Source organism: Bos grunniens, chromosome 8, assembly GCF_055505025.1.
Source record: "Bos grunniens cultivar Pamir isolate PY7600 chromosome 8, Bosgru_T2T1.0, whole genome shotgun sequence".
NCBI classification, from domain to species: Eukaryota; Metazoa; Chordata; class Mammalia; order Artiodactyla; family Bovidae; genus Bos; species Bos grunniens.
Window position 1 is genome coordinate 81,488,859 of NC_141172.1, and position 14,217 is coordinate 81,503,075.

Genomic DNA, 14,217 nt, shown 5'->3' on the forward strand with positions numbered 1-14,217 from the left:
AGAGGAACCAGAGATCAAATTACCAACATCTGTTGGATCATAGAGAAAGCAAAGGAATTCCAGAAAAACATCTACTTCTGATTCACTGACTACACTAAAGCCTTTTGACTATGTGTATCACAACAAACTGTGATTCACTGAAAGAATAAAGACTCTTCAATGATGGTACTGGGACAATGAGGTATCTATGTGGAAACAAAGTGAAAATAGACTCCTACCTTAGGTCACACAATGAAACAGTTACAGGTAGATCACAGACATAAATGGGAAACACAAATAAATATTTTTTTAGAAGATAATGTAGGTTTTCATGATTCTGAAGTGGGATAAATTTTCTGAAATAAGATACAAATTTACTCATCACAGAGGAAAAGATTAATAAATCTCACAACAATAAAATTTTAAATGTCATCCTTAAAAAGGTATGACAGGTACTTTAGAGGCCATTCCCTCATAGCTCAGTTGGTAAAGAATCTACCTGCAAAGCATAAGACCCCGGTTCGACTCCTGGGTCAGGAAGATCCACTGGAGAAGGGATAGGCTACCACACCAGGACTCTTAGGCTTCCCTTGTGGCTCAGCTGGTAAAGAATCTGCCTGTAATGTGGGATACCTGGGTTTGATCCCTGGATTGGAAAGATCCCCTGGAGAAGGGAAAGGCTACCCACTCCAGTATTCTGGCCTGGAGAATTCCATGGACTATACAGTCCATGGGGTCACAAAGAGTCAGACACGACTGAATGACTTTCATCATCATCATCAAAGCCTGTGTTGTTACCTGCCGGAGCCGGTGAGGCATTCCACTCGTGACAAAGGTCATGAGGAAGGAGGCTCGGCATACGCAAAGGCGGGATCGAGCCTCAGGAGTCCGCCCAGATATTCTCGAGCATCTACCCCCCAAAAAAACCAGAGTCTGCCTACTTTATTGCTTTGTGCTCTCACCTCTGACTTTACTGGGGGCTGTCCCCTACCACCATCTCTCTCTCTCTGTCAAAGAGTTAACTTACAGCTCCAATTAATAAAGTTCCTGGGCAATTAGGAGTGTTTAAATCCAAACCCCTCAGATGGCTCTCTAACTCACCTGACAAGTTTACCCAGACTCCTACAGCTATGCATACGATTGTTTACAGTCTCCCAGCCTCGAGAGGCACAGGAAGCTTAAGATATTCAAATAGCTTAGAACCTCTCAGAGAGTTAGAAACTGTCAGAATAAACTAGTAAAGGATTTCATTGATGAGTCAATGCTTGTTGCCAAGTTTTCACATCCCCTGAATTGTATCCTTGAATATGTATTAATTAATAGTTGGTATATAGAAAAAATAAGTAGTGGCCTTGGTGTTAGTAACTTTAGACCCTTAAGGTAATAAATTCTTTCCTTTGTTGTAAACTCATTACACATCCGCCCTATAGGAATGCAATTTCATCTTTGGAAGATGGCGCCAAACCTTAAAATAATTACTCTTAGAGAAAATAAGTCTTTGTTGATAAGTCCTTGTCAAGAGTCATAAAATGTTAGTAGGCCTTCTGGCCAGAAGATGATGTAAATCACCTAAATCATTTGTATACGGTAAATTTGCAGGAAAGAAACCCTGGTTTTTGATAAGGATCAAAAACTGCTGACTTTGCATCCCCTATTATCCTCTATGTGTAACTTAGGGTATAAAAGCCCCTGTTGAAAATAAAGCTACGGGCCTTGCTCACCAATGCTTGGTCTCCCCATGTCATTCTTTCCTTTAACTTCCAGCTGAAGTCTCCATCTGGAGCATGGATATCCTCTGCGACCACTTATTTGCCTGGGCTTCTAAGACCCACTCGAGAAGGTGTCTAAGGTGGGGCACCTTCCGCTATTCGAGAGGGCGCCTGCGGCCTCCGTGGTCAGAGCTAACCTGGTGTCACGGGTTATATTGATTTTCCGCATAAACCAAGCTACTCAGCCTCTTTTCTCCACTGAATTTTCCTACTGAGCTATCCTCATTCTATTACTCTTTATATCTCTAATTACCATTTGAATAGGTCGCCGACGCAGTCTCCCCTTCGAATACCCTGGATCAGCCGGGGCTGGTCCTCGGCAGTTACCTATGCTTCTGATGGACTGGCTACAAACTAAAGGTCCAAATGACTTCCTCCAACTCAGGATGCTAATCCCAAACCCAGATTATTACTTGTACTTCTGAACAACTGGCTAAATCAGAGGTCCCCACACTCCCTTGTTGAGTTCAATTAATTTATTAGAGTGGTTCACAGAACTCAAGAAACCCATTTACACACTAGATGATCAACTTATTATAAAATGACGTTAAAGGACACAAACCAACAGCCAAATAAAGAGATGCACAGGGCAATGTCTCAAACAAAGGAGCTTCTGTCCTTGTAGAACTTGAGGCCTGTCAAGATGGCATGCAGTATCATTCTTGTTCTATATAGAAGCTCTCTGAAAAGGGGCAAAAAGCTGTCCTTCAGGTTTTTAGGGAGGCTTTATTATAAAGCCATGACTGACTAAATCATTGGCCAAAGGCAACTGGTTCAACCTCAAGCCCCCTTCCCTCCCAGGAAGTCAGAGAGTGGGACTGAAAGCTCCAACCTTCTGCTTACAAGGTTGGTTTTCTTGGGAACCAGCTCTCAACACAATATTAACAAAAGCTAACATATGACCCTCTAAACATCACCTTATTAACATAACACAAAACACCTTTTATCACTCTCAACACCTAGGTGATTCCAAGGGTTTTGGGAGCTGTGGTCCAGGAAACGAAGATGAAGACCAAAACAAATAAAAAATATATATTGATCATCTGAATGATCAAATAGATATTTCTTATAAGTCACAATAGTGCAAACACATACTGCATTATTTTGTTTTTATCAAATTAAAATAGCAGGCCAAACAGCATAATTAAGTGGTAAAAGCTAGAGCAATGTAAATAAAGGTCAGGATAGTAGTTACTGTTAGCCATGCACTAAAGCATACAAATGGGAAAGGGCCCTCGGGGGACAGGTAGCTTCTAGGAGGAAGGCAATATTCTGTTTTATTACCTGACCTGGTGGGAATTGCAAGGATATTTATATGGGACAATTTATTAAGCTTGGCACTTATGGTTCATGCAGTGTTTTGTATATTGGTTAGATTTTGTAATTTTAAAGTTTTTTCATTATTATTCTAAAGAATCACGAAGAGGACAGAAGGAATACAGGAACATCTGATTATTACTTACTACTGCATTTTGAAATGGTATAAAGATTGAATAAAAGCATTTTAACTGATCTCCACTTCTGGTATTCTGCCATTTCCATCTCATCAGATTAAAAATAATAGTGGTATAATCTTATTCAAAGAAGACAGGTATTTCCTATATTTGGCAGGCCTAGATTTGGATTATAAACTCTGAGAAAAGACTATTTTCACATCTATGATGGTATCGTTGGGCTCTTTACTGCCTGGAAAACAGTAAGTTCTCAAAAAGTATCAGTTCAGTGGATTCACTGGTAAAACTAAGTTTTTCAAAAACCAAGCATTCCAAAGAGATGTGAAAAAAGTCCTATGACTTCAATCAGTCTCTAAACTGTAAGAATAGCTATTGAGGTGGTATTATTTGATGGTACATTTGTGGTTACTAGTAAAACTCCAGAGAAATTAATGTATTTCCAAAACAATATGTTAACAAAGATTAACATTATAGTAAGCATCAGGCAGAATTTCTAGGACAAGTATGGAATTTGCCTCTGCACCATCTTCCATTGGATGCTATCTGTGCCATCATTGGAGGGCTGGCAAGATGGAGTAGAAGGATGTGAGCTCACTGCTTCTTAAAAAAACCCCAAAATCACCAATGACTGCTTAAAAACTATTGCCAAAACAAACAACAATGCTGAAATCTAACAAAAAAGAGACCCTACATTCAAAGACAAAGAGGAAGCTACAACAAGATGGTAGGAAGGGCACAATCAAGATAAAATCAAGTCCTATACCTGCCGGGTGGGCAACCCACAAATTGGGAAATAATTATACCACAGAAATTCTCCTATAGGAGTGACCCACATCAGGTTTCCCAGCCTGAGGGTCTAGCAATAGGAAGGGAAGCCCCCAGAGAATCTGGCTTTGAAGGCCAGTGGGGTTTGATCAGAGGAATTCCACAAGACTGGGGGCAACTGAAACTCCACGGTTGGTGGGGGGGGGGTGCACACAAGATCCCATACATACCAGGACCCAAGGACAAAAGTCGTGACCTCATAGGACACTGGGCCAGACCTACCTGTGAGTATCTGACAGTCTCCTGCAGAGGTGCAGGGACAAGACTAGCAGTGGCAGTCCTGGCAAGCATTCATTGGCACAAGCGCTCCTGGAGGTCACCATTTTCTCCTTAAGACCTAGCCCAACCTATCAGGCTGCAGACTCCAGTGCTGGGACACCTCAGGCCAAACAACAAACAGAAGAGGAAGACAGCTCCAACTGTTGGCAGTTAGCCTGCTTAAAGTCTTCTTAAGCATAGCCCTGTCCACCCAAGAGACAAGACCCATATCCATCCACCAGTGAGCAGGATCCAGACCTACCCACCATCACAAACCTCTCAGACAGCCAGTAGAAGCAAGAAGAACTATAGCCCTGCGGAACAGAAAATACAATCACAGAAAGTCGGACCAAAATGAGAAAACAGAGGAATATGTCCCAGATGAAGGAAAAAGATAAAACCCCTGAAGAACAACCAAGTGAAGCGGAGACAGGCAACCTATCTGAGTAATGAGTAATGAGAGTGAAAATGATCTAAGATCTCAGAAAAAGAATGGAGGCACAGTTTGAGAATATGCAAGAAATGTTTGATGAAGATGTAGAAAAACTTAAAAAACAGAGATGAACACTACAATAATTGAAATGAAAAATAAATTAGAACAAACAATAACAGACTAACTTAGGCAGAAGAATGGATAAGTGAGCTGGAAGACAGGAAGGTGAAAATCACTGCCATTAAACAGAATAAAGGAAAAAAAGAATTAAAAGAAATGAAGACAGCCTAAAAACACCTCTGGGACAATATTAAATGCAATAACATTTGCATTATAGGGGTTCAAGAAGAAGAAGAGAGAGAAAAGACCTGAGAAAATATTTGAAGAGATAATAGCAGAAAACTTCTCTTTCATGGGAAAGGAAATAGTCACTGAAGTCCAGGAAGTGCAGAGTTCTAGGCAGAATAAACCCAAGGAGCAAAATGCTGAGACACATACTAAACACACTGACAAAAATTAAAGAGAGAAAACACTAAAAGCAACAAATAACATACAAGGGAATACTGTAAGGTTATCAACTGATAACTTAGCAGAAACTGTAGACAGAAGGGACTGCCAGAGGAGCCGGCCAGGCTCCTCTGTCAATGGGATTTTTTTGCAGGCAAGAATACTGGAGTGGGTTGCCATTGCCTTCCCCAGGGGACCTTCACGACCCAGGAATAGAACTTATGTCTCCTGCATTGTATGTGGATTATTTACCATTGAGCCACCAGGGAAGTTCAGGAGTGACACAATATATTTAAGAGGGAAGGGAAGAATATGCTATCCAGCAAAGTTCTCATTCTGATTCAACAGAGAAATCAAAAGCTTTACAGACAAGCAATAACTAAGAGAATTCAGCACCATCAGACCAACTTTGTAATAAATGCTATAAGGAACTTCTTTAAGTAGAAAAGGCCACAACTAGGAAGAAGAAAATTATGAACAGAAAAGCTCACCAGTAAGGCAAACATAAATGTAGTAAATCATCTGCACACCAATATATCAAAATCAGCAACTGTGAGAAGAGAGCACAAATGCAGGATATTGGGAATGCATTTGAAATTAGAAGACTAGAAATTTAAAACAATCTTGTTTATATATAAACTGCTGTATCAAAACCTCATGGTAACTGCAAACTGAGAATCTACAGTAGATACACACACAAAAAAAAAGAAAAAAGAATTTAAACACAATGCTAAAGTTAGTCATCAGATCACAAGAGAAGAGAACAAAAGAGGAAGGGAGAAAAAAGACCTACAAAAACAAATCCAAAACAACTAAGAAAATGGCAATAGGAACACGTGCTGCGCTGTACTCAGTGTGCTTAGCTGCTCAGTGGTGTCTGACTCTTTGCAACCCATAACTGTAGCCAGGCTCCCCTGTCCATGGGGATTCTCCAGGCAAGAATACTGGAATTGGTTGCCATGCCTTTCTCCAGGGGATCCTCAACTCAGGGATCGAACCCACGTCTCCCACATCGCAGGTGGATTCTTTACCATCTGAGCCCACCACGGAAGTCCAAGAATACTGAAGTGGATAGCCTATCCCTTCTCCAAGGGATCTTTCCAACCCAGGAAAGGAACCGGGGCCTCCTGCATTGCAGATAGATTCTTTATCAGATGAGCTACCAGGGAAGCCCCAATAGGAACATCAGATCAGATCAGATTAGTCGCTCAGTCGTGTCCGACTCCTTGCGACCCCATGAATCACAGCATGCCAGGCCTCCCTGTCCATCACCAACTCCCGGAGTTCACTCAGACTCACGTCCATCGAGTCAGTGATGCCATCTAGCCATCTCATCCTCTGGCGTCCCCTTCTCCTCCTGCCCCCAATCCCTCCCAGCATCAGGGTCTTTTCCAGTGAGTCAACTCTTCGCATGAGGTGGCCAAAGTACTGGAGTTTCAGCTTTAGCACCATTCCTTCCAAAGAAATCCCAGGGCTGATCTCCTTCAGAATGGACTGGTTGGATCTCCTTGCAGTCCAAGGGACTCTCAAGAGTCTTCTCCAACACCACAGTTCAAAAGCATCAATTCTTTGGTGCTCAGCCTTCTTCACAGTCCAACTCTCACATCCATACATGACCACAGGAAAAACCATAGCCTTGACTAGACGAACCTTTGTTGGCAAAGTAATGTCTCTGCTTTTGAATATGCTATCAATAATTACCTTAAACATAAATGGATTGCTTCCCTGGTAGCTCAGCTGGTAAAGAATCCACCTATAATCCAAGAGACCTGGTTTTGATCCCTGGGTTGGGAAGATCCCCTGGAGAAGGGAAAGGCTACCCAATCCAGTATTTTGGCCTGGAGAATTCCATGGACTGTATAGTCCATAGGGCCACAGAGAGTCGGACATGACTGAGCGACTTTCACTTTTCACTAAATGGATTAAATGCTCCAACCAACAGACACAGACTGGCTGAATAGATACAAAAACAAGACCTGTATATGTGTTGTCTATAAGAGACCAGCTTCAGATCAAAAAACCCACACCGACTGAAAGTAAGGGAATGGAAAAAGATTTTCCATGCAAATGGAAATCAAAAGGAAGCATTACTGATAAGATAGACTTTAAAATAAAGATTGTTACAGGAGACAAAGAAGGACACTACATAATGGTCAAAGAATCAATCCAAAAAAAAGATACAACAATTATAAAAATATATATATACTCAACACAGGAACACTCCAATATATTAAGGCAAATACTAACAGCCATAAAGAAACTGAAAGTTGCTCAGCTGTGTCCAACTCTTTATGACCTATTCAGCTATTGGGCTTCCCTGGTGGCTCAGATGGTAAAAGCGTCTGTCTGCAATGCAGGAGACCTGGGTTCGATCCCTGAGTTGGGAAGATCCCCTGGAGAAGGAAATAGCAGCCCACTCCAGTATTCTTGCCCAGAAAATCCCATGGATGGCAGAGCCTGGTGGGCTACCATCCATGGGGTCGAAAAGACTGGGACACAACTGAGCGACTTCATTTCACTTCACTTCAGCTATTGAGCAGTTTCAAGTGTAACAGGTATAATGAGGAAAAACGAGTTTTTAACTGTTAATTAAATTTAAATTTGAAAACAGTTGATTCAGTTTTAAGTTTCTCTGAAACAATTTGGATATGTGAACCTACTTTTTCAATGCTGTATTTTATAAAATAGATCAAGAATATCAAATGAAAACTTAGCCTCTGAACTAAGAGGCAACATATACACTGAATTAAGTGTAACATATACACTGGATCTCCAAGATTCAATATACAAAAATATTATAAAATAATCACATTAATAATTTTATATAGATTATGTATTTAAATAATAGTATTTTAGATATATGGGGCTAAATAAAAATAATTATTAAAATTAGTCTCAACTTTTTCTTTTTACATTTCTTAAAGCAGCTAATAAAAAATTGAAAACAGCTATTAGAATGTACTTTGTTTCTGTTGGACAGTGCCATACTAGTATTAGATATAAATGACCACTCATTCCTTCTTGAAATGCTGCTGTTTTCCCCTTTTACTTCTTGGACTCCCCCTTTCTAGTGTGCAGTGTAAATTTCTTCCACTCACTCCTTAAATGCCAGAGTCTCCCAAGGTTGTCCCTAGGCCCATTCCCCTCCTCACACTAGATACTCTTCCTGGGTAATCTCACCCCTATCCAGGGCTTTCACTGTTCCCAAATCCTGAGGACTGTCAACGCCTATGTGCAAATCAGCCACTCTCCTGAAAACACTAGGTTCAACTCCACCTACGCCTAAGTATAGCTGCACCTAATCTGTCATTATACCTTTACATATTTACCTTATTAATATCATAAATCTTGCCCCTCCTCTCCATTTCATTCAGGTTTTCACAATTTCTCGCTTTTACCACTACAATAGCTTTGAAAGTGCTATCCCTGACGCCTTCCAAATCAACTTCCTTTTGCTATTTAGTTTCTAAAACTCACACCTGGCCATATGATTTTTCTATTGAAAATACTCTGGCGGTTTTCCCACTGCTTTCAAGGCAAAATAAAAACTTCTTATAATCATACATAAGGCTTTATGCTTCATTATCAACCTTATAAAATCCCAAACTCAGGCATATCTAAGCACCTGAAGCTCCCTGAATACATCATGTGTTGTGATCAATTGTGCCTGACTCTGTGTCCCTATGGACTGTAACCTGCCAGGTTCCTCTGCCATGGAATTTTTCAGGCAAAAATACTGGAGTGGGGTTCCATTTCACACTCCAGGAGATCTTCCCAAACCAGGGATCGGTCCCGAGTCTCTTGTGTCTCTTGCACTGGCAGGCAGACTCTATCACTAGCGGCACCTCTCCTAGTCATCCTTCAAAACTCAGCTGATGCATAATTCCCCCAGGAAAGGTCTCCAAATGCCCAAGTTTGAACAAGTGTCCATCCGCTGTGTCACCATCACCCCTGTACACAGCTCTACCAATAACCCATTGGCACTGCCCTAGAATGACCTGGTAGAGTCTGTAAATTCTCTGAAGGTAGGAATTAAGTGGGGCTTCCTTGGTGGCTCAGGCGGTAAGGAATCCGTCTGCAAAGCAGAAGGCCCAGTTTCGATCCTAAGGTTGAAAAGATTCCCTGGAGAAGGGAATGGCTACTTACTCTAGTATTTTGCCTGGAGAATTCCATGGACAGAGAAGTCTGGTGGGCTACAGTCCACAGGGTCACAAAGAGTCAGATAATCGGACACAACTGAGAGACTAACACACACAGGAATTAAGTGTTTTAAATTTACCTGCCTGGGCTATTCTTAATGAGTATGTATTTATTAAATGGACATAAAATTAAATAAGGGAAACCTACAGAATAAACTGCAAGGCTAAAAATTCAAAACTAGGCTAATATAATCACTAGTTAAATGAAGAAAGTTAACCTGATCACTGCAGATGGTGATTGCAGCCATGAAATTAAAAGACGCTTACTCCTTGGAAGGAAAGTTATGACCAACCTAGACAGCATATTAAAAAGCAGAGACATTACTTTGCCAACAAAGGTCCATCTAGTCAAGGCTATGGTTTTTCCAGTGGTCATGTACGGATGTGAAAGTTGGACTATAAAGAAAGCTGAGTGCAGAAGAATTGATGCTTTTGAACTGTGGTATTGGAGAAGACTCTTGAGAGTCCCCTGGACTGTGAGGAGATCCAACCAGTCCATCCTAAAGGAGATCAGTCCTGGGTGTTCATTGGAAGGACTGATGTTGAAGCTGAAACTCCAATACTTTGGCCACCTGATGCGAAGACCTGACTCACTGAAAAAGACCCTGATGCTGGGAAAGATTGAGGGCAGGAGGAGAAGGGGATGACAGAGGATGAGATGGCTGGATGGCATCACTGACTCAATGGACATGGGTTTGGGTAGACTCTGGGAGTTGGTGATGGACAGGGAGGCCTGATGTGCTGCAGTTCATGGGGTCGCAAAGAGTCAGATGACTGAGTGACTGAACTGAACTGAACCTGATCACTCTAAAAATACTTTATTAGATGGCCTATTCCAGGACTGAATGAGCTAGCCAATAAAAATATATGTCCTAAATAATCATTAAGAGAGCAAACACTCAACAAAAGCAATGATTAAAAAATTTAAAAACTAAATATGTTATTCTACCTCTATGGCCTGTTTTTCGGATCTTTTCTTCCCTAATTCTATTTATCAGTTCCTTTCTTTAGCTCTTAACATTAACTTTCTTTCCAATTAAAAGGTGCATTTTTTTCCCTTCCCTCACTCAATCCTTTTCACTTCTTACCGTTCTTCCAATTCTCCTTTTAATCTAACAAAAAATACACTGTCTTTGTTATCTCTGCCAGCCACTTTGTATAAAACAAAGGAATGGTAAAAAGCAGTGAATGGAATGATATCACCAGTCAGACAAAACCATGTGCGTTAATTTGGGTGGGTGATTTCATAATACTAAGCAGCTAATCTGGACCATATGCATAGGAAGTGGAGTTTGACATTCATGTAAGTCCTTGGGGTTACTGCAGCAGGACAGCAAGAGGTAAGAAAGAACAGCCAAGTTACTGGTGGTGAGGGCAGCTAAGCACAGCTTTACAAAATTCTCCTCTTTGTGCCCATCATTCAAAAGAAAGCAGAAACAGACAGCGGGAATTCAGGAAGCTGTCAGCTACCTGAACTAGCATGGTTGGGTAACTGATTTGACGGTGTTTGCAGCAACAGCCAATCAGTACCAGATGCTAGTCTGAGCACACTGACCAGAGTACCAACTTTAGGACACAAAATAAAGTGCTCCCAGGGTACTTACAAAATTCAGTTTTAGTATGGAATGCATTCTGAGAGAGGCATAGAAGTATCTGAAGAGGAATTATATAAGTATTTAATGTAGGTTGGTAGGAAGAAACAGTTGCTATCATAGAAGGAAAGAGAGTACATTCTTTCAATTACCTAAGAGCAACTTTCTAAAACTGCTCAAAATTAGCTTTTGTAGGCATAGGGAGGTTCACCCTGAGGATCTATCTCATACGGAAGTCACAATCAAACAAAAATGAAATCTCTTGAAAAACTTTATAACCAGCAAGATAATGTAACAGTGAAGGATGTGTTTGAAAGTTTCTAGACTATCAAAGCAGCATTTTTAAATAATCAGTTGAATTTAAAGCAGTACAGGGCTTTTGTACACTTACCCGTGTCCAGGAATTAAGTTTTGATTCTCTAGAATTCTGTGGATCTTTCTTAATCAGACAACACAAGCACCATATTAGGATTTTGGGGCTTTCATCTGCAGAAATGAAGGTTAAAATAAGTAGGCTTGATAAAATAGAAAGAAAAGATAATCAGTATAAAATCTGTAAACATTATATTTAAAGGAAACACATTTATTATAAATGTTTTAGAAAAATCACAAACTACGAAGTTCACTGAACAAGCATCCGGGATCATGTGTGAAACTTAATTTTGTGGGTTTTTTTTTCCTTCTTGGGTTCAAGGATTACTTATGCTTAGCCTTTGTGTGGTCAATTCCTTTTCTGTCACAGAAGCAATTTTTAAAGCCAAAAGAGAAAGATGGAAGGAACTAAGAGAATCAGTCCTTTTTATTTTCAAGATCAGTTCTTTATTTTATTTTCAAACCATTAGTAATTTCAACCTTTTTAAGGCAACATCACTGCTATGAGTGGTAGTCAATATTTCTGATTTAATCTAATTGGCCAAAATACCTTCACTTGTTAGAAATAAATTTAACACAAAGAATTGTTTTAAAAAACATTCTTTTCAATACCAGATGGTTTGGACAAAACAGAAGCCTTTCACATGCTCCTCATGAGGCAGGAGGTAGATGGGCTCCTTCTCAGAGTAAAGCAACTGGAGGTTCATTCCTTGTGGATACCAGGACAATTAAGGGAGAAGGCTGGGCCTTGCCCAGTCCACATATTTCTTATTCTCAAAGTCAGGAGACCTCCCTGACCTCACACTTGAAGAAAAGGCTCCTCAGAGGTCAAAGGAGAGTTGTATTAAAGGATGTTCCCCACCCAGACACCTTTTCAGTAAAATCTACCTTGGCTAAGAAGTGTGTGCACACCCGAGAGGATCCTGAGATAGACCAAACACGGACCGTGAACCAGGTAAATCAAAATGACTGGCCAAAGGAAAAACGGAAGAAATGCCCCACAAAAGTAATTCAAACTGCCACAAGGACGCACTCAGGGATTCTCCCTCTGAGTCTGCCTGTGTGTCTATCCACACAACTGTACTTTTTCCCCCTCTTAATAAATACTTTGTTTCACCACTTTCTGTCATTGTGGGAATCCTTTTCTGCGAAGCTGAAGGGCCAGGGCCCTTGTCACTAACCACTGGTCTAGTGGCTAGGAATCTGGGGCTTTTACCGCCACAACCCAGCCTCAGTCTCTGGCTGGAAACCCAAGTCCCCCTCCAAGCTTTTGCAAGCTGAGGCCACCTGAGATCACTAATGCTTTACTCTAAAGCGTAAAACTTTACTAAATATGTGATAACAATGTCGACCTTTGAAATCTTCTATGTGGACAGCACATCTATTTGGTAAGCCATTTTCTCTTTTCTCCTTTGGCAACTAAGTCCATTCAAGTTGGAGATTTTAGAACACAACTGGAAAGCAAAAACGAGGCCTAAAAACTGAAGATGTCAGTATCTGAACTAGAGCCAAGCTACTGTGGACTCTACCACAAGGCCATGGAGCTGAGGCTGAGGAAACCCAGCACCTGTAATCACACCTCTGCAGATCACCTGATGCTCTTTACTTTGTTATCAACTGCAATTTCATAAACAGAGCATTTCTGATGGCTTCTTAACAAGAAATAAGGAGAACACAAACTATAGTAAGCTACCTCTGCATTTTCTACCACACATCAAAGGACTCTGATACTAATTTTAAACCCATCTCGCCACCCCCCCCCATAAACATTCATAAGCCTATGCTCTTCTAATAACTAACATTTCTGAACAAACTTTACCAGGAGTTATCCTGAGAGATATTCATATTTTTCCTAGTTTTTATGAGCTCAAATACCATCACTAGCTTGCCTGAAATCAGTTTATTGCAAGAATCATGTTATTTACCCTCTGAAGATTCTAGAGTTCTTCAGGCTGAACCAATGCCATTGATTAAAATCTGTTGTACTGTTTTAAAAATCCGAAGAAATTATAACTATCTGCATGTCACAAGTGTGATAATACATCTATTGATAGGCTTATGCAAGCAACTTCCTGTGTTAAAGAGAATGCAACCCAATGGGAAGCATTTCCAAAAAATCAGACTTCACCAATAAAAAGAAAAAAGAGGAAGAATGAAAATGTTAGCGATAAAGCACAAATCTAAAAAATCCAAAAAATGAGATCTTTCCCCAGGTATTAAGTGACTCTGCACATTTATTTCAACAAGTGTATTATTTTTTACTTTTCTCTCAACAAGAAGAGCCAGAATAACTTTCAACCAGCCTTAAGGAGGTGCCTTTTTTGCCCAGAATCAATGCACTGAAATGTACTATTAATGAGCTTACTTTGCTTTAGAGACTTAAAAATGAAAGCCACCACTTGTTATTCATGAATGCCACCAGCACTGTCCACAGGGGATGGCATCTGTCAGGTTCCTCCCTGGAGGCTCAGGTACCAGGGCTAGGGCACTGGGGATAGAAAATTGCCTGGGATTCATCATGTGGGCAGTCATCAGTGCAAATCTGCATTCTAAAAATTAGTGTAGGGGAAAGGAATATACTAACATATATTTGTCACCCAATTATTTTATTTTTTGATATCTTGAACTGAAAGTCTAAATGAAAGCTAAATTAATTCTATAGTTTCAAACTGACAGCAGCATATTTTTAGACAATAAATATTTATTGTTTTCAGTTGCCAAGTTTGAAGGCAAACTCTCAGGTGAGTTCAGTCGCTCAGTTGTGTCCAACTCTTTGCAACCCCATGAATCACAGCATGCCAGGCCTCCCTGTCCATCACCAACTCCCAG

The 14,217-nt window shown here is 40.5% G+C and overlaps 1 protein-coding gene across 39 annotated transcripts in view; it reads right to left on the reverse strand.

The window, feature by feature from the left end:
- The window catches only part of FANCC (FA complementation group C), a 348,443-nt gene that overhangs the window by 189,586 nt on the left and 144,640 nt on the right, over nucleotides 1-14,217 (reverse strand). For all 39 annotated transcript variants that reach the window (XR_015170188.1, XR_015170187.1, XM_086416983.1 and 36 more), the window contains one exon: nucleotides 11,408-11,502. Coding sequence is in view for 31 of the 39 variants with exons in the window: in XM_086416983.1 (XP_086273109.1) it covers nucleotides 11,408-11,502 (95 nt within the window). In the remaining 8 variants the exon portion in view is untranslated. The remainder of the gene's footprint in view (nucleotides 1-11,407; nucleotides 11,503-14,217) is intronic.